The sequence below is a fragment of the Saccostrea cucullata genome, unplaced genomic scaffold, assembly GCF_032062105.1.
Source record: "Saccostrea cucullata isolate Sc308-1 unplaced genomic scaffold, CSIRO_AGI_Scuc_v1 ctg903, whole genome shotgun sequence".
NCBI lineage: Eukaryota > Metazoa > Mollusca > Bivalvia > Ostreida > Ostreidae > Saccostrea > Saccostrea cuccullata.
In genome coordinates, this window is record NW_026920891.1 from 155,450 (window position 1) to 182,485 (window position 27,036).

General features: G+C 32.2%; 1 protein-coding gene and 1 long non-coding RNA gene across 2 annotated transcripts; one reads left to right on the top strand and one right to left on the bottom strand.

Moving 5' to 3' along the window:
* Nucleotides 1–12,156: 12,156 nt before the first annotated feature.
* LOC134258581 (uncharacterized) lies at nucleotides 12,157–13,548 on the bottom strand. Its single transcript, XR_009990182.1, has 3 exons — nucleotides 13,277–13,548; nucleotides 12,557–12,615; nucleotides 12,157–12,481 (listed from the first exon to the last, which is right to left on the bottom strand). It is a non-coding gene; the product is annotated as an uncharacterized LOC134258581 (long non-coding RNA).
* Nucleotides 13,549–14,607: 1,059 nt separating this feature from the next.
* On the top strand, nucleotides 14,608–26,509 carry LOC134258584 (platelet endothelial aggregation receptor 1-like; the record flags this gene model as incomplete). The annotated part of the gene is made up of 7 exons (XM_062741135.1): nucleotides 14,608–14,662; nucleotides 16,216–16,446; nucleotides 20,085–20,336; nucleotides 20,434–20,571; nucleotides 24,843–24,980; nucleotides 25,800–25,940; nucleotides 26,382–26,509. Coding segments are annotated over exons 1-7 (1,083 nt in total), but the record flags the coding sequence as incomplete, so codon positions are not given.
* Nucleotides 26,510–27,036: the final 527 nt, after the last annotated feature.

Sequence of the window (27,036 nt, forward strand, 5' to 3'; positions counted from 1 at the left end):
GAATGAGGGCGTGGCCCTTCATTTGAACAAACTTGAATCCCCTTTACCCAAGGATGCTTTGTGGCAAGTTTGGTTGAAATTGACCCAGCAGTTCTTGAGAAGAAGTCGAAAATGTGAAAAGTTTACAGACAGACGGACAGACGGACAGACAGACAGACGGACGCCGGACAAAATGTGATCAGAAAAGCTCACTTTAGCCTTCAGCTCAGGTGAGCTAAAAAAAAAAGAAATGCTCCGAATAATTAGTATACATATAAGTATCCTCTTCCTGCCCAACCAATCCACTGCATGATTGCAGTTACGAGGGTTGTGCAACAAGTTCGTGGACAATGAACTCTTATTGATATTAAAAATCTGGGTCTTAAAGATCGCACATTTTGCGTACGACCAGTCTGACGTTAAGGTAATTTCATTATAACGTCAATCATTTGGATTTCTAGGTAAAAAAGTTTAATGAGTATACAATTTTTTCACCCATATTTAATGTGAACTAAAATTAATGTCAGTGTCAGCACCTAACTTGTGACTAAGACACATGATGTACTCTAATCGAGTTTATACTCCGGTTGATAACGCATATTTTATACTTTTCTACACAAAACTTTAATTCTTCTGCTTCACATCTGTGCAGAGTAAACATTTTAATGAAGGTCTGCATTTTCCATTTTCAAAGACGCTTTATTGATATATAAATTCACAAAACTCAGAAAAAGGAGTTTAAAAATCTATGATTTTATTCTTTTATATTGTTCATAGGTTAAATCTTAAAACCTGTTACTTAAGGTACTACATGTATCTGAAGAATGTCGGAAATGAAAACCAAAAAAATGTCGAAAATGGAAACTAAAAAATGTCGGAAATGAAAAGTTGATAATTACGGAAATGAAATGCAGCCGTGGGAATAGGTGGATTTGAGATTTTTAAAAAGCGAGAATAGGCAGTATACACCCTTCATGCTCGTGTTATGCCCCGTATATTACAAACAAATCAATGATATAGCAAACATTACAATTTACACTAAAATCGTTTTTTTCTTTTTCCAAGTTACAAGGCGGGTTAATTGAATTTTCTTACAGATTTCAGCCCCATGAAAATCAATTCCTAAGTACATATTAGCCTAACCTTAATGAAACAAACATTTCCAAAGTGTCTAACAAAATCTTTACAGAGGTTTTTGTAAGGAAAACTAAAGCAGGGTTGCGAAGTTTTCAAGAGCTACGACTGTATGCTATCTTTCCGTTAGAAACGATTCAAACATGGATTATAGCAAACCCGATTGTGTACGAAGAACTCGAGCAAAAATTTCCCTAAAAAAGACAAAGGCATCATATTTTTATGGATGCTGTTATTTAGTCGTAAATTGAAATTAAAAATGACAGACACCTAACAAAAATCACAATAATATTTTAAAAGTAAAAGATTATTTATAGCTTTAGTTATTACCTGTTACAAGTGTTTATTTGTTAAGATATGTAAAATGATAATATCTTATTACAAACAAGACATTAAAAAAATTGCAGTAAGTTGCATGGTTTAATTATTCAGTACAGTTTTATTTTTTAGTCTAAATTATTATAACCTAAGCTTGAAAATAGCTGATACCAAGAAATTAAAAAAAAAATTTAATCGGTAATTTTCAATATACATTATATGTTTTGTGCATAATGCGACTTTTTAAACAGAATCCATAGTCGCTGTTATAGGTAAACATTTAAAAAGCAACATTTCACGCTAAATAAAAAAGAGTTAAATAATAAAAACAAAATGAAATAATACAAGCCTCAGACGTTTAACTGAAGTAACACTGCTTTATTTTTGATAATCACTTTATAAAAGCACACACTATCAGTACCCTAAGAAGCTTTCGACGGCTTTATTTTGATATAAATGCACCGAAATGTTTTCCAAACCAAGGAAATGTAGGTTAGGTAAATAAATAGTTTTCAAATAATCTAAACACACATATAAAACTCCAAGCTGTTTTAAAACTTTATCTTGACGAGAAGATAAAAAAGTTATAATAAATTTATAAACATTATATACTCGGTGAGGGGGGGGATTAACTTCCCTTTATATTCAGCCTGTCTCTAGACTTATCCTTTGTGTGACGTTACTTCCTTGTACAGCATTAGGGGTGACACTTCTGCACGACGGATTAGTAAATGACCGGAATTTAAACCTGGTAAATGAATTCCCCTGATTTTACCCGGAATTATTAGCAAGGTAATGTTTTTTTCTGAGCTAAACATTATAATCAGTTCAGTAAAACATAGTTACTTATTTTATTATTCAGAAATAAGAGATAACAATGAAAGGAAAACAATGTTTAAAATGTTTAGATATAACTTTATTTTCAGTGAGTTAAACTTTTTTTTTGTCTCACTCCTATAAGCACACAGGAATAACACCGAAATATACTTTGTATGTGTGTGGGAAGAGGGGGGGGGGGTAGAGGATCTATTATTGTAGTCCGAAAAATCTGATGTTTTCCTGGCTTTTTACGATTTTGATATTTTACATGCCAGGAAAACGTCAGAACCGGCGCCATTACGATAACTGGGAAATCGCCGCCTCCAACTGGAGGCGGCATTCTTGAGTTGATTTTAGATACTTGCGAACTGTATAAAATTTCAAAGTCAAAAATTATCAATAGCACAATACTTAAAGAACTTACCGGTATATTTTGTATTGGTTCACTTATAAAATAAACAATCCATTGAAAAGGTTTTATCACACTGTCGAGATTTGTCTTCATTTCGTGCATTTTAAAATCTTGCATGTGTTGTTACGAAACGTGGAGTTATATTTTCTTTTCAGTGATATTGGTGAGTACTAGAGGCATTGTGCTTTTGATAAATTCTGATTTTGGCATTTAGTTCGGTTTACAAGTAACAAATATCAATTCCACTTGAAGACGGCGAAATTTCCAGTTTTCGTAATGGCGTCGGTTCTGACGTTTTCCTTGCATGTAAAATATGAAAATCGTAAAAAAGCCAGGAAAAAGTAAGATTTTTCGGACTACTATTATTGCTGTATCCTCTTAGCTGTTAAAATGAATTATTAATATATTTTATTATTTTATATTCACATGTCATGTGTGAGACGAAAAGATCTGACTTGTTCTTCTCTTCATACATAATTGTTAAAACATGAAGAAAATTAGAAATCTATATTTGTTTTCTTCCATAGCTCGGTATTTGATGTCGGTTCAAAAAGAGACTGGAAATATTTGTTAAGGCTTTCCTAAATTTATAAATGTGAATCCAGAAACAAGTGTACCAGTATACTTTTATTGAATAATGTGATGAAAATTACTCAAAGGCCAAAAGATCCACAGAGATAACGCACAGAAAAGACATACAGAGATTCTAATAAAACATTGATTCAAGATGTTTAAACATATTGAGTATGTACATTAATGTTTGACTAAGTGAAATTAATGATAAGTGCTTAATTACATTATTATGATGAGATAAGATAGACGAAAGAGCTTCCATCAAACCCAAAACGGAAGATATTTATCTTTTTTATATCTTGAAGCACTTAATTAGTTTCATTCGAATGTCAGTTTGTCTAAGTGCCTCTGGAATTGCCTTCCCCCAATCTAAAGATAACACAGGGTTTGATATACAATGAATTTAAAAATGTTCATGAACGTGAAAGTTTAGATATTCGTATTATATTGAACTGCTTTCTACATTGTATACTTTACATGACTTATCTGAAAAGATTGTTTTCTCAAAAAAAAAAAAAAAAAAAGGGTTAAGGGGGCCAACTTGGGTTTTATTCTGTGAAAACTACAATAGCGAAACTCCTCGTATTTATACAGTATATACTTTACATTAACTTCAGTGTACATGCCAAGTTTTTGAAAAATCTACCGTCCAGGTATATTTAATATTAAAAAAAAACAGGTACATTTACATGTACTATAGGATTACATAGGAAAATGCCAATTTTGACACTTTAAGCAAATTATATACATACTACAATATACTTAATGTTTAAACTATGATATTTGATGAGTATTACTGTAATGTATATTATATGTAAGAAATAAAACATTCTACTGTCTTGTTACCAGAGGGGCATCTCAAAATGTCAAAGAAGAAGTCTCAATAAGCCATTATCTGTGGTCCCCGGTTACTCGTCAAATTTTAAACTTTCATTAAAAAGCTTAAAAAGTAAATTACATTGATCTCTTATGTCTGTAGTATATGCTCCAACGTTTAAAAATTTCAAATAATTGCAAAAAAGAACACGCAAACCTGTGTTTTGAAGGTGGGGTCCTTTGATTTTCATGAATATCAAAAGAAATATGTGACAGGTACCCACTTAAGAGCTTTCGTAAACATCGAGCGCAGATTTGTTCAAAGTCGACATCAAAATATAATGTGTATATTATATTTATACAGATTGTGTGAAAATATCTTTGTTGAACAACATTGCGCTCTATGTCTTCTACTTAAAAGTATCATGATTTTGAATCTGTTCGGTGAGTACATTTACATAGGATTAACCTCTTGTTGACCTGCTAAGAATAGATAATATGTCACGTGATTCCATTCCGCCACAGGTGAATACCTTTGGAAAGCGTGTTTTCTATAGGAAGCGAGTCAGTGACACAATCGTGTAGCTCATATTTGAAAAGTGCAGACACCAGCTTTTATTTTTTAAAATAAAAAAAGACTCTCTATAGACTTCGATGAATATCACTTATGTTAAACTTTGACGATTTTCCGGGACATTTTGTAATTCTCATGCACGTAATCGCAATATTCCTGTTCTTTGCGAAAATTAAAGCACACGCGTAGATGTATATAAATACACATTTAATCAATTTCTTGCGAAAAAGAAACAAAATATTATAAGCAGAAAATACCAAAGACGTAATAATTTCTTCACATTTAATCACTGTCTAAACAAAATTAATGCACTCGCATACTGACCACTTCAATATTCAAAGCAACTTTATACTCTTGTCACGTTTTTGGATGCTAGCTGAATGCATAAACATTTTTATATAAACTCGGAGAAACTTAGAATGCATTTATAATCGATAAGTAAATCGGAATATTCATTGCAGACTTTACAGCGAAGTTAAGAATTATATACATGTCAGGCAGATAGTATCTGGGGAAGGGGTGACCCATTTGTTTCAGGGATAAATCTTGAGTTCTTCACCGCCCCCATCCCCCCACCCCCCACCAACCCAAAACAAACTTTCATTCGCCTTTACGCTGCTACAATATGAATAAACACACATTAATGTTGAAGTTTAATTTTTCAAATAAAAAAATGAGTATTGTTTAACTCCTAATTCTACATTAATCGTTTTGAAGTTTGGAAAAGGATTTCCTCGATCTTTTTCTTTTGCTTTATCAAATTCATGTTTCTTGTTTTCTTTTTCTCAGCCCCCCCCCCCCCCTTACAAGAGAATGGTAGTGTATGTCTGTGTGTATTTACCGTTAATTATTATGCAATCGCCTGTGCTTTTCAAACAATCATATAACAGAAAATTATTGTAGTGGGTAAAATATATTGACATTTTATTCAACAATGATAGATTTTAAAAAATTATTGCGATTAGGGGGATTTTTAAAACCCCGACAAAAATACCACAACAACTAAAAAAGACTCCTACCCACCCTAAGTTAAGAAGAATACGAATGATGCAAAATAAAATTCAAACGTATTGAAGATTATTATTACCCATCGTATATTGTTTATTATTTCTTATCTCACGCTACAATTCATCGGTTTTATTCCTTTATATAATACCTAATTTAAATGTCTCCGCCCATTTGTATGTAATAGAGGAACCGTACTCTGTTCGAAAGAAAATGTTCCGGAATTTGTGTGTTCAGTAGGTGTTGGAAATCGGCTTGTATTTCTTGATATTCCAAGTTATTAATAATGATTGTACAAAATGTTAATTAGAAATACTTTGTTATACACATTGAAACTAAAAATAATACCGTATCCTCATGTATATTCTGTAAAATAAGGGCAAAAAAGGGACCACGCTACTATACTTAAGTGGAAAACTCCTTTAAGTAATTTACCAGTGTTAATATAGTACTACAAAATATGACGGGCACAAAGGATTTATCTGAAAACAAAATAAAAATAATTGAAGTATTCTCAAAATTCTATGTTTTCAATTTCAAAAGCGTATGTTTATTACTTTTTCTTAAATTAGATTTTTATTACCCCTTTCTTTAAGAACTGCAGTTTATCATTACGTCAAAAAGACACTGTAACGACTTATCAATTGCAAAATCTGTGAAAAATCAGAAATATAAAATCGTTATTTTATTTTTAAACCTGTAATTTCTTAATTAAGGTCTTCCGTTTCCAACGGAAGACCTTCTACTGATTCTGTTGGTAAAGATTATTATTCTTTTTTTTTCTTCTACTTCCTAGACGCCAACTTTGAGGCCTCATATCTCACTCATTTCTCAACGGATTTCGCTCAAATTTTCAGAGGTTATAGACGTTTAATAACTCTATCAGAATAATGACTAAAATTTCCAAAAGTCACTTCCGGTTTTGAGTTATTCCCCTTTAAACGAAAAATCATAGGCTTTCGTTTCCGGATAAAGGTTCAGAGACCACAAAAGCTGGAGCAGAAATTTTACTTGTTTTAGATAACAGAAGGATTGAATTTGTGCACATCGGTTTTTGTTTTTCGATTTCTGCATTCAAAATGGCGCTATATAGGGGTGCAAGATGTTTCGGGACCACGACGTTTCGGGACCTGACTAATACGACGTTTCGGGACTAGCAACAAGACGGTTCGGGACTTGGGTAAAGACGATTCGGGACTTGTGTTAATTTTTTTCGGGATCTCAACAAATTATTTTATTATGGTGATATAGCATATTATTCTAAGTACACATATACGTAATATTTCAAGCTAAATTCGAATTTTAAGATCTATAATAAAAATTGTCATAAGGATATACTTTGATGTGTTTTTTCCATAACAGACGAATAAGAATAAATCTTTACAAAATTCAATTTTATTTCTAAAAATCTTATCAAATTTTTTATAAGTCATTTTTTCTTGAGTGTGTGGTAAGGGGGTGGGGCAAACTCTAAGCATCTCAGGTTGGTGATATATATAAATTTTAAAAATATTCAAGTACTAGTGATTTCCAGCTACCGTTTTATATCTTTCAAAAATATGTCAGCAAATTGTTAAAACAACAACTAAGGTCAGGTGTTGGTGTTACGTACATGTATAAAAACGCCGCCGGTAATGGCAACTAAAAAGATTGTATGGTTTCTTTTGAAATTATTTTAAGAAAATTAAATTCTAAAAATATGGGGAAAAAATCGGGGTTTTTTTTATTGGTAAATGAAATGATTTAGAATCAAACAATATTTATAAAATAGTAATGATTTTCCCATCATCAAAATATAAAGGTTTTCGATATGTTTTGAACTTGATTTTGTCTATTTTTTCCCAAACGGTTTCAAATTTTTTTTTTATCAAAAAATGTTTCCAAAACATTGTCAACGACCATAGGCAGTTATGCCTGCTGTTCAATCCATTTCTATGAATAATATATTTTAAACTAAACATTGTAAATAAGCATATTTTACAAATGTTGCGAGAACATTTTCCCAAGATTAAAAAAAATGCCATACTTTAAAAAGCATTAAATAGTATAAACACCATGATTTCATTTGATATTGTTTCAAATAATGTCTTTAAAAACATTTTAAATTTCATCATAGCTTAATCTATTTAATATGGTTAGGTGGAAATTTAAAATTTAAGTTGACCTGTTAATGTTGTCATTTTTTAAAGAAAAAAAACATCTGGAATGTCTTTTAAATACTTTTAGAAAGTACAAGTAACATGAAAAAATAAATATTTGCAAATTAAATAATATTTAGTATTATTTACAGTATCATTAACAGTGTGTCATGTGCCTAATTATGTAACACCACATAATATTACGCACTGGTCGGGTATCTACATCGATAATTGAGTTTCATTGAGATTTGTAGTCTGTGTATACACAGTAAACATAAATTCAGACGTACCCATATCATTGTAGACAAATTAACAATTTTGATAGTACAATAATATGTAACTGGAATATTTGGGACTTTCGAGGGATTAATCTTTTTTAAAATGATACATGTAATTATAAATTCTATAAATTGATGTTTAAAAAGTTGAATAAGAAAAATTTCAGATTCTGATTTAAAACAACTACCCGTAAAACGTAAAGTTTTTACTGCTCGTGTGCTAACTTGAGCCTTTTAAATTTTGTAAACAAATATGAAATGAAATACCTAAAATTATTATTAAATAAGGAGAGAAAGAAAGTCTTAGAAAGAAAAAAGCACGTCCGTGGTCTTCACACAGCAGTTACGACTGTATTCTACAAACTCTCGTATCAAACACTATAAATAATTCAATACATATTTAAAAAATATTTTTTGAATTAAATTTTGGTCAATTGTTAACCAACTATTTTATAAAGGTAATATATCAAATACTAAAATAAGAAATTAAAGAGACAACACCGCGGGCGTTTGATTTTCTCGGCAGGCGTGCTCCATGCCGTATTCAAACTTTAAAACTAATAAAAAGTCCAATCTGTGCTTTTTAAATTATAAATTGTGTATCAAATTAAAAAATTATACATGTATAAACTTAAAAACACAAGTAAACAAGTTTTATTTCATTTCCTTAACAAAATATTTAGAAGTCCCGAAACGCGTTAACCCAAGTCCCGAAACGTGTTGTCAGGTCCCGAAACGTCGGGGTCCCGAAACATCGCGGTCCCGAAACATCCAGAATTCTATAGGGGTCAAAAATTAGAACGCCTAAAAGAGCGAAAATTTACAGATATTTTCCTTTTTATCTTGAAACTAAAAATATTTTGTTAAGACATGTTGAATAAAAGTTGTGCATAAATTACAAGCGCTTTAATTTGATATCATTAAAAAGGGGCGGGCCCCTAAAATTAGGGATCTAGGGCCCTTGAAAGTTTTTGTTTAATATCTCAAAAAGTATTGAGAATTTATAATACGTCAAATAAGCAAAGTTGTTCAAAATGTCAAGCTTTATCTAATGAGGTTGTCAAAATACGTCCTGGGACGTCATTTCCGGTCAAACCGGAAGTAGTCAAAAATTGCATATTTTTATTGTTCTTGACAGGTTTTTGGATATCATATGTCACTGGAAGCTTAAATCTTAATTTTCCGTCCGTTGACGGTACTTCCGGTCAAACCGGAAGTTGCCAAAAATGGATTGATTTTGCAAAAATGAACATAGATTTGGAGGAGTAAACCATTTTTCGACTTCATTATTCTTTTTTTTTTTTTAAATGAAAGTTACTTCCGGTCAAACAGGACGGAAGACCTACTCGTTGCTTTGCAACGAGCTCGGCTCTAGTTTTCTTTAATTTTATTAATTAAGCGAAAAAAACAGTAATGTATGTTGTTTGACGTCCCTCTCGAGAATTTTTCACTCATATGGAGACGCCACCACTTGCCGGTGGAGGGCTACAAATTTTGTCCTATGCTCGGCACTCAGGGCCTTTGAGCAGTGAGGGATCTTTTTTGTGCCAGCACCTACTGCGACACAGGGCCTCGGTTTATACGGTCTCATCCGAAGGACTGGTCTCCACGTCCCACAGTGGGATTCGAACCCGCGACACAAGGATTGACTCCTTACTTCGCAACTCTAGAACAGACGCTCTAACCACTGCGCCACTCGGGCGAATCTTAAGGGTATGAAATAAATACAATGTACATTAAAGAAAGAGTATGTTCTGCGGCCAGCACCATATGATCATTGAAAAGGATGGTTGTTGTTTGTTTGTAATTTGTTTGCGATATTAGAATTTTCTTTTTTTTTCTCGATTTTTTCTAACAAGATTTGATTTACAGGGGATGCAAATATATATATATTTTTCTTTTTTCCGGCTTAGTTGGTGTAGTAAGCTGTAATTTATCTTGTTTCGAGATGGCTATATTTGAATTGTGAATTTATAATAAAGACAAAGGGACTTAAGGAATACAAAAAAGTGAAAAAACTCAAAACTCTTTGTCATATGCCCGGAAGTAAAGCATGATTTTTAATCTCTTTGTGTGATGAAGGGTTTGACCACTGTTATCATTACCATTTTGATACGAGAACTCAAGTAAAGTTCTCCATCTGTTTACAATTGTCATCAAAGAGAAACCTTTGTAGATTTTACTAGTATGCAAATAATCGTAAAGCTTTTAAGGATGGATTCTTCTCATATTTCTTATAATTGCAGAATCTTGATTTTCTAAATACTCAATATTCAGACTGTGTACACTTATTTAACATCCAAACAAACTGGTGTAATCAGCCTTGATTTTCAGTCAAGGTCATCTGAAAGTCAGTCCTAAAAATAGTACTTTTACACAGAGAAATTTTGAAATTCACACATAGGAATAATTTTGCTAACAGAAAAAAATATCTTGCTCAATAAAATTAAAGTTGTAACTTATTTTTGATCACTAACTAACGTGAATTGAGATGGTGGGAAAAAGACATGAAAAACTCAATATTCAATAAAAAAATTTAATCCGAATTTCCTCGATAATTTCTTTCAAATTTCTCAGTTTTCATAAATTTACATGAAATTTCATCTCAATTTTTACAATTGATCGTATAATGTCAAATATTTAGATTTTTGTCGGATGAATATTCAAATGTTGAAGATTAATTTACAAGGTAGAAAAGATATGGTATTCGTGCTAATTATAGAACAAATTTAGCCCGAATTTACTCTACAGTTTCTGAAATCTTCCATTTTACAGAGTGGTGTTTAAATCTATATGAAAGATTCTTAACCACCCAAAATAGGCAATTTGGTGTAATTGTGACACAATACTTCCAGTTACACATTTCATTTTATGAAAGTTTGTACTAATAATATTTAAAATATTTATTTCGAATTTCCTCTGTCATTTTATTCTTAGGAATAAGTTAGGTTTTACAATTTTATAAAATACATTCTGGATTCTTTTTATAATTCATATATTCAGAAAAAAAATGAAATTATGCATGGAATCATTTCAAGATATGCACAATTAAATGACAAGAAAAAGGTGTGGGGTCATCATCCTTGATTTTGCTTGAAGGTCAATTGAAAAGTTGATGCTAAAAATAGATTTTTTCCTTCTGTGGAATTAAGAAAATCCAATATGGTATTTTAAAATTGATGTTTTGGAAAAATGAAGATGAATAGATATGAAAAAACAATTAAAGTCTTAAGTTTTATGTTAAGCAATGTACTAAAGTAAAAAAATAACAAACTTTTGATCACAAATCACACAAAATATTTATTCTGAATTTCCTCTGTTCTCTTTATAAAATGATATTTTAGTCTTTGACAATCGTTCATTTTCGTTTAACCTTTTTAATAAAATCATATATTCAGAAAAAATATTTTTACAACCATACGAAAGATAGATGTTGAATGAATCATTTAAAGCACAAAAATGAAGGGGTATTCATATTCATTAAATTGCCAGATTAGCTCGAATTTCCTCATTTTAGAAAATATCATTGAACAAAGAAAATGCTGTCAATATATCATATAGGCTAATAATTTAAGTGAAAGGACGGGCGGTTACATAAATACATTTTCTCTGAAATGTGATATGATGTATTATTGTGAAAATAATTGTTGAAATTATTGCCATGTTTAAAAAAACCCAAAAAAATTCAATCCGAATTTCCTCTGTTATAAAATATACTGGTTTCATTATTTACAAAAAAGTAAAGGTTCTCAATCGAAATACATGTATGTTTTTGCAGAGTTAGGCCAAAACTTTATGTTATATTATAGAATCTTAATTAATAGATGTACTGTACATGAACAAATATATCACATGCATGTATATACCAGAGAAGTATAATTATGTATATAAATATTTATCGGCGCCAACACAATTACAATAATTGTTAAAGGCGCAACATACTGGAATAAGAATCAGCAATTATTCATAAAATTTTATACAATACACTGTTTCTAGATTTTGAGGATATACATAAATCATACAATAATATAATTTACACAATAATTATGTATAACAATGATTTCTAAATATATGATATTTCTTCTTAATAAATAAGTGTTATTTTCAGTATTTCTGGGCATGACTATCAAAGGTATATGAGACAAATTTGATACTTTTCCTTTCAAGAAAAAAATACATCAACTTCCTTTCAAAAGTTATCTTATAATTATTGTATTTTTGGCAGCTGAATTGAAAATAAAAACCATCTTAAATCTCTCCTGTGTTACAAATAATTTACAAAATCTTTCATTAGGGAGTGTTTATAGGCAAATCTCTCGATCCCCTTTCTGTGGCAAGGTTATGTGCACTAAGTCTCAAGCTGTTAATGATTGGTCTCTCTGTTCTTTTTTTCTTTGGGGGGGGGGGGGGGGTATATCAGTGTAATCTACAGCATCTGTATTTTTAATGACTTTGAGGAAAAATCTTACCTTGCTGAAAATTGAGAAAATCTTTTTAGTTCATCACTCACTTGATGTGAGAATTTCTTGCTCAGCATCTGTTCACCTGCTGAGAGTCCAAATATTTTGCCTACAATTAAAAAAAAGTATTAAATATATGTTACATAGCAGTACAAATGCTGCATTAGATGTTACAGTGTATTATACTTTCATGTTAAATACTAAAATCTTATTAGTTTAGATGCATCTAACAATCCTTTTTGTTATACCTTTAAGAATTTGTTCCTATACAAATCAATATGAAAAAAAGTCCAACATTTCTAATGTTTTGCTGAGCGGGCATAAAACAATTGATGTTTAACCACTGATTAGATGTTGGACCGGTTGATGAGATGTTGGACCGCTTACATGTACATCACACAATTGGTGGAGCTTAATCTAATTTGCGTTTGTTGATGTTTAACAGTGACGAGCATGAAGTTCAAGACAGTACAAGATACATGTACATCAAAATAAATATTAAAATGAAAGGTATCACAAAACATTTATTGACTGTGTTCTCGAGCAAATACATTTTGTCGATCCTCAGGCAGACAGTTTGGTTCTTGGGTCTGAGAAAAAAATTCATGTTGCCCTTGAACTCAGTCAATAATATTTGAAATTGACACCCCTTTGTGTCAGTTGACAATGGTTTTCTGAGGTGTCAATTTCTACTGAAAACCTCAAAAACATGCACTATATTTATATAATAAGAATATACAGTTGTGTTCATATTTCTTATAATTATGTACCTCAATAGTCCATCTGCAAGCAGATTTTGTTCAATCATCCTGCCTAAGTCTGGCCTTCAGTCTTTTTACAACTACAGGTAGTGTGCTCCTGGGTAAATTAAGTACTGTAGGGTTGTTTCCTCCAAAGAATTAAACATGAACAGTTCTTAGACTATTGTTTTTTAAATTAACAAAAATTAATTTTAAGATTAAACAATCAATCTTATCTGTAATTCATTTATTGATTTATAAAAAAGAATGAATGAAGTTTTTTAATATATATATATTATTTTATATACCACATTGTATAACAGTGTATAATGTCTTATATTATAAAATTTGTACTATAAAAACATTTTAAACCTAAAAATACAGAAAAAGTACAATAATATAAATAATTTCTGAACCATTGTGTTTCATTTTGCTCCATAAATTAGACAACTGTTTGTTTCAATGTTATTGATATTTCCACATGCAATATCCCTATTTTTTTCACTTTGATTTGTACCCCAGCGGAACACCTCACTTTTCTAGCAACTTGATGATTGTTGTGTCTTTAACAAATAAGGCTAGTTAGTATTATATAACTTGTTGTAATCATATACAAAAAATGCTATTTTTGTGAATAAATATTTATTCATAAAACTGACGAACAAACGGAAATGAAAAATTTTAATCCTCAAATGTTGAACTGTCGATCGCGGGAACAAGCATACGAAATACATCGATCTATAATAGCCTTGCGAATTCCCATTTATCAATAAAAACTATGTAATTCAATTTCAAAATTATAGATTAAATTCTCTGACATAAATTACTTACATGTACAATCTCACTGCACAGTGACACGGCATGACATCAGGCGATCGAGGCAACGTGGGTCTGCAATCTCGCATGTTTGTTACCTTCAAGTTTCTTTTGGTTGATCGGGTGTCCCAGGCATAAAGAAATGGGTGACTTAAAATTGGTTAAATCATCCCTGGGCTTCTACAATGCTTCAATAATGATCACAGCTTGTAGATTTTACAAAACAATCCTGTCGGGGTTTTCTACGGGAAACGACCTGGACATGTTGACATTCGCTACGGAACTGCGCATTTTATGGCAATTGTCGCAAATCAAAGAAAAAATTACGTACAACTTATATTGTTTAATAGAAATAGATTCAAAAATACATAAACTGATAAATTAATCAATAATTTTTCATTCAGATAAATTAAATATGTAATTTGCATTTAACGACTTGCAAAATCTATGGAGACCCATTGACGACGTAAAATGCTGACAAGAATCCATCTTTAAGGTTTGTAATTTTATTACATTGTATTTTACATAGGAGGAGACATAAGAAAATGACTGGTGTCCTCGCCCTGTTATTTCTGCTTGTGGTTTTCGCAGAAACGTACGGTAAGGTTTCAAACAAATAGCCCCAGCTTTTTTAAGATGCGTAGAAAATTAATTATCATTTCTTTGGGTATATCCAATATTTCCTCCGTGTGTATTTTAAAACTCTATCTGTGTATATGTACATGCATGTCACATGTCATTAATCCGTATTTGTCAAACTTGAATGGGACATGCACACAATTTTAGCTCAATTATTCAAACTTATTTTTCCATTTATAAACAAATATTTAAATGAGATATATCTAATGATTATAAAAAAAAAATCACATTTCAGTTGTCAGGATACAACAAAGATTCTGAGCCCCAAAACTTAGTTACGTGTATGTTAACAAGGTCTGTGCCGTGTTTTTGTTAATATAGGTTAATATACTAGTATATTTTTGTTCAAAGCATGTTTTTTTGTTAAAAAAGAAATTAAATGTAAGAACAATTACACAGTTTCTAGTGATTTACTTAATTTCAATTTGTGATAAATATATATTTCATAATTTGTTAACAAAACAAAGCACGAGCCTTGCTTACATTATGAAGATTTTTAAGCTAACTTTCTCGTTTACTAATTATCAAATGTTGTTCAATTAGCTAGATGAGAAAACGCAATGTTCTTGAAAATTGTAGAAGTTTTGCGTATTTGACTACTGTAGCTAGGAATTAAAATATGAGCGCATTCCAAGATTAAAAAAAAAGACGTTTTGATCTTTAGAAACAGATCTTTCATTATGTATTTGCATATTTTGGATCAGAGGCTCTGCTTTATATGAAATATTGAAAAAAAAAATACTTCAACTTTAGGCCATCCTCGAAGGAATTTACAGAATATGAGGAAAATAACGCATTTTGTGACGTCATAATGCATTGACTATAGGGAAATTTACGTCATGATTAATAGATATGTGGTCACCAACACTTCGAGTGATAAATACTACATTTGCAATCTAAACAGAGCGGTTTTGGTTTCTTAGAAATTATCAGGGCCAACCAAATAAGGCATATTAGTGCATAAGGCATATAGTGCTCTTTTTGCTGATTCATTTGATGATGCCTTAGTTAGAAATTCTAAAGATTAAAATTGGTTAAAAAACAGTTGAAACTGTGCCTATGTCCCTTTAAAGAATAATATCCACTGGACCAGTATGCATAATGTGTTAAAAAAGTGATATTTAATATATTGATACCTTAAACGGAAAAGATGTTTCCTAATATCTACCTTTAAGGATGAATCGGGATTTATAGCATAATTAGATCACGAAAAATTAAGTTTAAATAAAAAAAAATTAAATATCCTATATCTATGTGATAAGTAGGAAAACACTTAGCTGTGATACAATTGTGTCAAAGATGACATTTTACAACAATATAACAAATATACATTTTTAAAGTTACAATAATAAATATTCAACAAATCAAATAAGACATTATTATGATTACGTTGTCTGAACAAATTGCAACATACACAAAAAAATATTTACTTGAGATTGATAATCTTAAACTTGTGTCCAAGATCAAAGTATTAATAAATTTATCTTTCTTAAGAATGCCTTTTGCTTCGACAGACAATTTAGCATTAAATAAATCAGCTTGGCAACAAACTACTTGGACTGGCCAGCTAATACCATGGGGGGCTGCAAAAGCGGTAGACGGACAATACACAAACCGTTCAGCCGGAGGCAATCAGTGTTCAATATCAAATGGCGGACAACAGACGGCAGAATGGAGAGTAGATCTAGAGAGTAAAATCAGCATAAGCCATATCAGCATCTTCTACAGAACAGATAATACACCCAGTACGTATAATGAAAGTCATTAATTGATGAACAAATAATAAATTAGATATGGATATTAAAGCTATTATATCAATCGCAGAGACGAAAAACAAACACCAGAGTTTAATTTTATTAGTAATAAAAAGATTGATGCTCGACTAATGTTCCCTTTACACTGTATCAATTTCATTCCACCTTAAGAAAAAAAAATGTACTTATGTTAATCCTATTCAGATTCGGACTCAACCAGATGCCTGTTGAGACCTATATTCTGCATTTAAAGCCTTTCAGTAGAGAGGGGCGTTTTTCTGGCTAACATTTGCGATATTGCACTTCAGTTAATAGAGTTTCATCCAAATAATCTAAATAATATCCAAATAATATGATTTATCATATACTCATTCTGCAACTATTAGAAAAAAAACAACTTTCAAGCACTTCCCCACGCAAATCAAACTTCTAAATGGTTTTGATAAAGACTATTGATATCCTTTTTTGTCTTTTTGCGTCATGCAATAACATTTGAAAATTTTCAGCTTTTTCTCTGCAACCACTCGACCAATTTCAACCAAATTTGCATAAAGCATTTATGGCTGAAAGGGAACAAAAAATGTGATTTTCGTGGTCCCTGCCCCCCTGAGGCCTAAGGGATGGGGCCAAACCACTAAATTTAATGCAATCTTTAAACATTCTCTTCTTTACTCCTGGACATCAAGGAGTCAAACTGATTGTAATCAGCATTGAGTCCTCTAACAAAATTTTGAAATTCTTGGCTCCAGGGTCAGGGGTTCTTAGGTGTTAGCGCGGAGCTCTATAGATTTTATAGTGAAATGCATTATTTCTTTGAAAATCTTCTTTGCTCCTGAATACTTAATACAAAAAAACCCCAAATATATAGTTATGTTGAATGAGGCCTTAGGGTCAGGGGTTCCTGATAGGGCGGGGCTCTATTAATTATATATTACTGAAAATAATAATTTTTATGAAAATCTTCTCTGCTGCTGGGTATTAAATAAACTAACCAAGTACATAATGAAGTTATGATGAACAAGTGTGTCTCTTCCAAAATTGTGAATTTCGTGGCCCCTGCATTGGGGGTTCTTGGGTTAGGCTCTATTGATTATAAAGTGAAAATACATTATTCTTTAAAAATAGAAATATAGCTAAAACATTTCCTCATATTTTATAATAATAATTATTATGAATAAGAGTGCCTCTACCAGAATTGTGAATTTCATGGCCTTAGGGTCAAGGGGGATGGTGTAAGGGTGTGTATATTGCTTATATTGTGAAAATGCCTCAATGCTTTAAAAATAGCATCCACTGCTAATGAGTATTTAACCTATGAACTATGTACATAGTTATGAACGATGCGTCTTCCAGATGTGTGAATTTCATGGCCCCAGGATCAATGGTTTTTGTGTTAGGGCGGGGATTTAATAATTATGTAGTGAAATGCATGAATTCTTCGAAAACCTTTTCCTTTGCTTCTGGGTATTATGCCAGTGTTCTAAGTACATATTAATGATGATGAAAGATGACTCTTCCGAAATGGTTAACTTCAGGGCCACTGGACCAGGGTACTTTGGATGGGGTGAGGGTTACAAAGTTTGAAAATAAATTAATGCTTTGAAATCTGCTCTTTGGTATAAATAAACTATTTTATGATGAAATATAAGCAAGACTGCACTTATGTGCCCCGATAAAATGTAAAAAAAAAAAAAAAAATAAACAATCAAATTAACCAAAAGTTTCATCCCAAATCATTAATTGATATCTCAACCGTACGATTCAACAATTTTTTACCGCAAAAATTCACGAATTAACAAATAACAAAACCATAGAATGTGGCAAGGGTCAGCCGAAATTTGTGATTTTCTTTAATAAATGGTGAACGGTCATTCATTTCAATGCTTTTGTTTACTATGAACCTAACTTTGTACAAAGTTGTGCGAATGACAAAAGACGCATAATGCGTACATTTATAAAACTTGTGTGAAAGTAGGAAATGTGTAGACGATTCGGCTGGTACTATAAATATAAAAAATGTACAAAAAGTACAATTATTTCCCATAGCAAGTTAGAGCTATTTAACTGTATGACCCTTGTTGAACCCACGTGTGGAATAAATTATTTAAAATCATAGTAGTCACGTGAGTTCTACCCAGGTTAACATTCCTCAGAGGTGCTAAATGTAAAACTTGGTAGATTTTGTATCATTTAAACCCCAGTCTCATTTCAAAAAACGACCAGCTCTGAAAATTAAGTATCTCCAGCAAATAGTAATATTTATGGGGATTTTTGTTGACAAATTAAGTACTCAAAAAATGCTATATGTAACGTGACCCGATCTCGGGTGATACAAAAATTATGTGGGTCCTCTTATTCCTGAGATTTACCTTAATTAATCAACAAGATTTGTTTATATTTAAGAATGGATTTATTCAAACAACAAAAACAATATGATTAGTATAAAATACAATCAAAGTATACTTATGGATAATAGGTCAGGATATACGTACTTGGCTGATTCAGGTTGGGTTAGGGTATGTAATAGTCAGCTGATTGGGTTCCCAATATCAACAATGGGTTAGTACGTTCAGCTGATTCAGGTTGGGTTACCCAATATTTGATATTGGGTTAATTTATATTGGGGCAATTTATATTGGATCAATTTACCCAATATTGGGGCAATGGATTTTACCCAATTATGGGGAGTTGGGATTCTTTGAGCTGGTCAGATGTTAATGAGTCTGACCAAAGTCCCAGACTGAAGAAAAAGTCTAAAGTGCCTTCTTTATATACCTTTTCATACATCGGTACGAATTAGTTCACGCGCGAATAACAAGCGGGACCGTCAGTATTCGCGCGACGTTTGTATGGTAACACTAACAACTTTTGCATCAAGTAAAGGCTTTATCATTACAAATCCGGGAAAAGGGATGAAGTGGTCTGTTGTTTGGGAATTGTTTTGGTAACGATGCCAAGTTGGATTTCGGTACCTCAGTAGAATAACAATGCCAGACGGCTATTTGTTATTACGATAGGGCTGATCAATGGAGGAAATTCGGGTTTGTACATTACAATGAAACGATATTCATAAAATAAACATATACAATGAATCATAAAGCATACATTAATGACATACGATGATAGGTAATATTCCCATGATATCTACAAATAAATTTACGATACCTGGATTAAATATTCAGGGCATAAATTGGGGTGATCCAATCTGCGGGTTATTTTGGTCATGGGGGAAATCCGTAACATATGTTAAACGAGATAAGGGTGTCTTAGTAAAGTTTTTTGTATCATCAGTCTACCTCATTTTTGAAAATAAAATTTCAGTTGTCATGTCAACTTTATAAGATTTTCCGTAGCTTCGTAGTGCCAATATATGACAATAAAAATTATATATTGAACTAAGTATAACGATAACTTTATGATGAAAGAATCCGTGATTAGTACATGAATAAATGGTGAACAGACTAAGATAACTCCCACTACTTCCAAAACTTTGTTTTACATATTTATCTGTAATAAGGAGTTGTCGACCTCTTAGTCACACCTCAAAAAAGAGACTCACTCGTTTGAGGTTACTTGATGAATAGATTAAATGTGTCATAAGTGTGTATCATGTTTTCTATTGTTCTTAGGTCCTGGTGCTTTTTATAATCGCTTTGCTGGATTTTTTGTGTACGTTTCCAATACCACAAGTAGGCAAGACGGTCATCTTTGTTTCCATGAAATACAAACAGAAGACAGAACACCGACAGAGAACCAGACAATAAGCTGTCCTGTACACGGACGTTATGTTATATACTACAACGAAAGAAGAAGGAATATGACATACCCGAGTTATTATTCTACATATGCATTTAGCGAACTATGTGAATTAGAAGTTATTGGTGAGCACTGTATAAGATATTTTTATTTCCCTTTATCAGACATAATTCCATTGGAAAGCTGTTTTTGCTAGCAGTATATATATTATTGTTTTTACAGGATGTTCTGATCCAACCGTTTATGGAGAACACTGTAATCAGCCATGTTCAGATAAATGTCAGGAACAGAGATGTACCATCACTACAGGAGAATGTCTGGGCTGTATACCGGGATATCAAGGCCCTATGTGTAATCAAGGTCAGCAAATGAGCATATAGATTTATTGCATTCTTATTTGTGAAAAGGGATATAAGGGCCCCCTTTGTTTTGTCTGAACAATGCCAATTTATGCCTTTGGAATGTTTTAGCAACAAAGGTGCACATTTTCAAAAAAAAAAAATTAACAAAACTAACACTTTCCAAACGGAATTTTAAATGTTACCTTAAAATTTAACACCGTCAGCCAAAACATAGCGTTGCCTGGCCAAATGCAAGCTTTTAAAACTAGAAAAAACATGTAAAAACTTTTTAGTGAGAAAAACACTGATTACATTAAAAGACACTTAAATTTTAGGAGAAGAAACAAAAAATATTTTAAAGCTGACATGAACTCTTAAAAAGCCATCATTTTTAATCTTTGTACGACTTACTACATTCCTGTACGCCTTTGTCCGCCATATTTCTTCGATTCCGCCATATTTAATTGAAAATTTTTGGTCACCTGTACCTGCTATATATAGCCTTGTACGATTGCTTCACTTGAGTGATTTTCTAGCCTGACTGTCGACATGTACACACCTCCGATAACAAAGTTTTTAGAAGTCCATAAACTGACCAAATACATGCTTGAAAAGTAAAAATTCAACAAAAAATAGAACTATACCGAGAATTGAATTATTTTAGAATGCATTTGCTGCAATATAGAAAATAAACTAACATGGAATACATACATGTACACCAAACACCCATGCAGGTCGAGAAAACGCGTCAAACGCAGTGATAAAAACATTTACCTGACAACTGCTATCGTTACAGGGATCTGCACATGTCGAAAGGATTATCCTATTTTACTTTTATTTAAAAATGCATCTCAGAAGTCATGTAATCCATTGCTAACTCAACAGTAAAAGATGCTTGGATACACGTGACCCATGCCGATCATTTTAATTGGTCAGGGAAAATATCAAAGGTTGAAAGCTCAGTGGGGTTGATTGAAAAAAATATGCAAGTAATTTTTCAAAAATAAACATTACTCCTGTCTGTACATGTTGTAAATAAAATTTACGATAAAGTACATGGTTTAACTTCACCAAATTCATTTTAAAAAAAAGCAGGCATTATTACGAATCATTCACTTTTTAAAGATATTTTCCCGTGATATGGGGGGGGGGGGGGGTGGGGTAATAAAACATGCATAACACTCTCATAAAAATAATGTAAGAAAACCGTCTGAAACAGATTGGATTTCTTTATCATCAATTATTATCTAATAAATACTGTGTATTGGCTTTATTAGACCCAATATAATTTGATTTAAAGTTATTTATAATTTTATGCACTATGAAAGAAAAAGTTAGCACGTTCACATACCCCACGCTCCCCCAAAAGTCGAAGTGCTAAAATTCCCAGAAAAAAATAAAAGAATTGTAATTTGCTTGTAATATGCACATCTATACACATTGTGCCCTAAATATATACAAGGTTTGACGAAATTGTGTGCAGCGGTTTATGAGGAGTTCCGCTGACAATTCAAGATATGGCCAAAATCTAAATGTAAAAGTGCGGAAATTCCCGAAAAATAATGAATTCGGAATTTCCTGGTGATGTGCAAATTTACACACACATTGTCTCCTATAAATATCTGCAAAGTTCGACAAAACTCTGTACAGTGGTTTATGAGAAGTTGCGCTGACCAAAAAAAAAGACTGAGTGACGGGTCAAAAACATTATACCTCACACGTGGGGTATAATAAACGAGTTTGATTCTTTGGTACAATGATAATGAAAATAGAATTTAATGTGAAATGAATTTCTAGACATAAATAATTAATGATTATATGAAAAAGCATATAGGAAGAGAGAGTAAACTCCTCGTGAGAATTCCACATTCTAAAAATTCTCTTGTCTATTGTCCAAGTTCGACACATACGTTTGAGAAGGTATTGGAGAAGGTTCCCAATGTTCCCATTCCTGTGATGTATATTTCACGTTTATTATATCCCCCGCCTGAATGGTGGGAGGTTGTATAGTAATCGTTATGTCCGTTCATGTCTGTTACGCTTTGGGGTACCCATCTCTTATCCGCAAATCCTGTAATACCACGTAGAGAAATTTAATGAAACTTTCAAAGAATCTTAGGTTTATTACATATTACCATTATGTACCTCCTATTTCACTTTTTGATCTGACACGTATGGGTTTAGCGAAATATGGACTTTGCCATTATAACTATATGGGAGGCAGGAGGTATCATTTAGTGAGCTCATTCAGTGGCGGATTTAAGGTCCCCCCCCTAAAATTGTCAAAGTTAAAGTAAATCACAGTTTCCTCTAGAAAATGTAAATGTGTCTACTTGGTAGACCTCATTTTTACCCTACAAAATTTCTAGAACCCAGGACCCACTGGGGGCCTCAAGGCAGCCCCCAGACCCCTTGCCTACTTTTGGCGCCCCCTCTAACTTCAATTCCTGGATCCGCGCTTGTCATTGCTCATATTACATGTACGTCTAGTTTCTCTTTCAATTTGGGCGTTGGGGTTAATTTCCTGTCCAAAGTAAAATTATCATTCAATTTATGAAGTTTCGACATCCCGCCTGAAAAAAAATTTCTTGATCTGTCCTTAGGCATAATAAATGGTACAGCAAAAAGTGCGTAGGAATTTATACCTATCATTGCCCCAACGGGTGGTTACAGAGAGAGAGAGAGAGAGAGAGAGAGAGAGAGAGAGTTCAATATACAAAAGAATAAATAATAATTATCCGTATTCAACCAGTGTCAAGTATCCCTACCCTAGCTTTTAAAATTATCTCCCAAATTCACCTACAGAAATTTTTTGTATATATAAAAAATACCTAGACTATCAGGTAGGGATACTGAAATCTCGAAATACTTCCTGCGACAACATAATTATAAAACAGTTACATTCCTTAAAATGCACATACTTTGTGGTCGGAGCGACACATTTTAAAAAAATCTCAAAACTGAATTCGGCAGAAATGTATGTCTTCCAAGAATATTTAAATAACGGTCATGTCAATTATTTTTGTATGCCCCCCCCCCCCCCGTCCAAAAAATCAAATGCCTAAATGTCAATCTGAACAGGAGATGGCCTTTCTCCGTGTGTGTATGTGTTAAAGAATGTATAGATGTACACATAAAAATTTGTATTCAGGTTAATTAATTGCTTTTAAGAATTGAAGTAAATTATTGCCGTACATCAAATTACCTGGTTTAGATTTGAGATTAGTACTAAAATAATCGGTTATAATTGATAAATGAATTTTGCGACGCAAACCAACCGCAGACTATATATATGACTTTGTATAGAATGTATATTAGAACTACATGAAGATAAACTATTTTCAATTATAGCTTATGAACATCAGTTATAATATCCCCCCCCCCTTTCAGCCGCGCAAATACCAAATAACTTCTCTTTCCACTTTTGATATTTTCCCTTACCAAAATCTGATCAGCAAGGACTAAGGGTATCGTCGTGATAGTGTGTACGGAGAAATGACAGTGTGTTTACTATTGAGCTTTTATGGAGTTTATTTCTTTTTTGTGATACATATTTCAATAAATGGAGTTCAGGGTGTATTTCACTTGACTTGTGCACATCTTCGAACCATTGCAGTAACCTTATTATATGTACCAGGTATGGGTACGTTTACAGCGTTCGGGGCGTTTTCTCGATATGCATCAGTTGCATAGGACCTGCAAATCAAAGACGTTGGTTGTTTTGTTCCATTTAAATGATATAATTCCAAAATGTGTTTGCAAATTTTACTGCTTTTTATTTCAAGTTTATGCTGCATAAATTGGCGCACTGTAAAAATACGTACTCATGCTTTTAAATTTTCTTTTGATTCCAATCAATAATCATTCAAAATATGATTATTATGTTGTTTATTTTGTTTTTGAAATGTCTTGATCACCTCATGTGTTCTCATATGCTTTACCATCGGAGATGTGCACAAGTCGATACCCAATCCAAAAAATCATTCAAGTGTAACGAGCGCATTGGGGTATACGTCGTTACAATGAGACAAGGTATCTGAAAGAAATATGGCGGAATACGGCTATAGTTGGTATGAAACAAGTCGTACATAGATGAAAATGTTGCGTTTTTAAGAATTCATGTCAGCTTTAATTTACGCAGCATTCCAATACCGCATAGTCATCGCCAGTCTTGATTTTGATAATGAGATGATCTTTTAGAAATTAACCTTTTGCATTATTTGTGTTTTTTATTTACATTGTATTTATAAAAATTAATATTTCATCCTTTATTTTTTGGGTCATTCTCAGTATGTGATAATCGGAGGTACGGTCTGGAGTGTTCTTCTATATGTGGTAACTGTAGTGACGGGGTGACATGTAACCATGTCGACGGAACGTGTCTGAATGGATGTGACGTAGGAGTGGAGGGAGAAAAATGTCAGACTGGTGAGGCTTGTCTTTGATATTCTACGGAAATGATTTCAGACCAGTATATTTTAAAAAGTCTACTTTAACATGAATGTCCTGAATTTTGAATCTTTGGCAATTAGAATAAAGTTTAGAAAAATTTTAAAGCCTTTTAATACACACAACAAAGAACATGCCTTATTTTGATTTCAGACTATTTTTTGGCATTTTTGGTGTAAATAATGTGTATATATGTAAATATCCACGCATGAAACATTAATGATAAACATTGTATAAAACCTTTTATATCGAAAGACTTTCCATCTAAAACAAGGTGTTGTTGTTTTTATAGCCGGCACATCGAATGCAACGATTTTTCATATTTTATTGAAAACAATATCAATGTATTCCAAGTGTTGTGTTCTTGAAATACGCTATATAAAACATTGAATGTAGATCAAAAACATTAAACTGTAAATTCAATATGTATTTTTGATATATTTTGCTAGGTCTCCAATTCCTACTGAAATAAATCTTGAATTATTTCATATCAAAAATAGAGAAATTTTTTTATAGAGCGAAATAGAAACAAAACAATGTTATTTTTTAAATATATTGAGGTAACCTCTATATTCATATTCATTTCAGAATAAATCAGACATTAGTCACCTTATTTATCTAAGTAGTCTGTGTAAAGGAATAAACCTATTGAGACATTTTCAGTTAGATTCATATAGTGTGTATCTAAATTTTGGAATGAATCCACCACCCTTTCCCAATTTTTTTGTGGAAGAATCGCTATAATAAAAGAATTTCCACGTTATATGCTATGTTAAAAACTTTATTTCACTCCAACAGCGTGTCGACCTGGACGATACGGTAAAGATTGCAGAGAAATCTGTAGCGCAAATTGCTTACGTCAAAACCAGTGTAACAGATTTAACGGTGAATGTTACGGCGGGTGTCAACAAGGATGGAAGCTCCCTAACTGCCAGAAGGGTAAATTATAATAGACAAAAATATATACTCTTAAAAAAAGTCTGATGGTCAGACGATACTTTTCCTCAGATATCTGGGTTTTTTTTTATATGTCCCGATTTCGTAATATTTGTAAAATATTTAAATCATAATTACCTAGCGATTTTTTAACTTGATTTTAATTGTCTACAAAAATTACAACGTAGTATTTTTCCAAAAGGACTATATAGGCAACACCAATACTTTAATGACAAAAATAAAATATTTAGGAACGGATTGTTGTTCCTTTACTCCTGTAACAATTCTTTTTTATTTATTAATTGTAGTTATATTTTATGTGATATAGCATATAAGGTAGCAAGTAGCATGTAACTTGCACTTACGTTGTAACAATTTTGAAGGAGAAAAGAATATTCCAATAACAAAGAAAACTTGTGATTTGATGTAAACCTTTGTATACAGAGTGTGATGGAGGCCTGTACGGCGTAAACTGTAGCCAAAGCTGTGGTCAGTGTATAGGAGATCAGCAGTGTCATCACATCAACGGCACGTGTTTGAATGGCTGTTCCCCGGGATATATGGGGATCTCTGTATAAACCGTAAGTATAAACCTAGGGTAGTTTTACATTGATTGTAGAGGGTCATGATAACAAAGAAGGTGGAGTTTGACAAAGTTAATTTGTATGGCTACCTGTAAACGTAGGAAGTTAACTAAGATACCTAGAGGATAGTGGGGAGGGTTGGACTCAATATTTTAGACGCAAGTTTTTATCTACTACTAATAATGTTCATTGAAAGACTGTTTGGGCCCGGTACTGGTTAAATTAAGGGTAGTGAAGTGTATAAGTAACAAATTTAGTTTTGACAGAAGTTAGACCCCTCCTCCAAACAAAATAGGACAAGCAAGGGAAAGCATAAATAAAGCTTCTTTAAAAATTACTAGACATGTTAAAATAACGATTTTTAAAAATAGAATTAAAACATTGTAACATTATATTAGAACGTGCTTTTCAAATATATCCATTTTTTTTTATTTATCATGACCATTATCCAGCATGTGACGACGGACAATGGGGACAGAACTGTCTTCAAAAATGCAGTACAAATTGTGTTAATG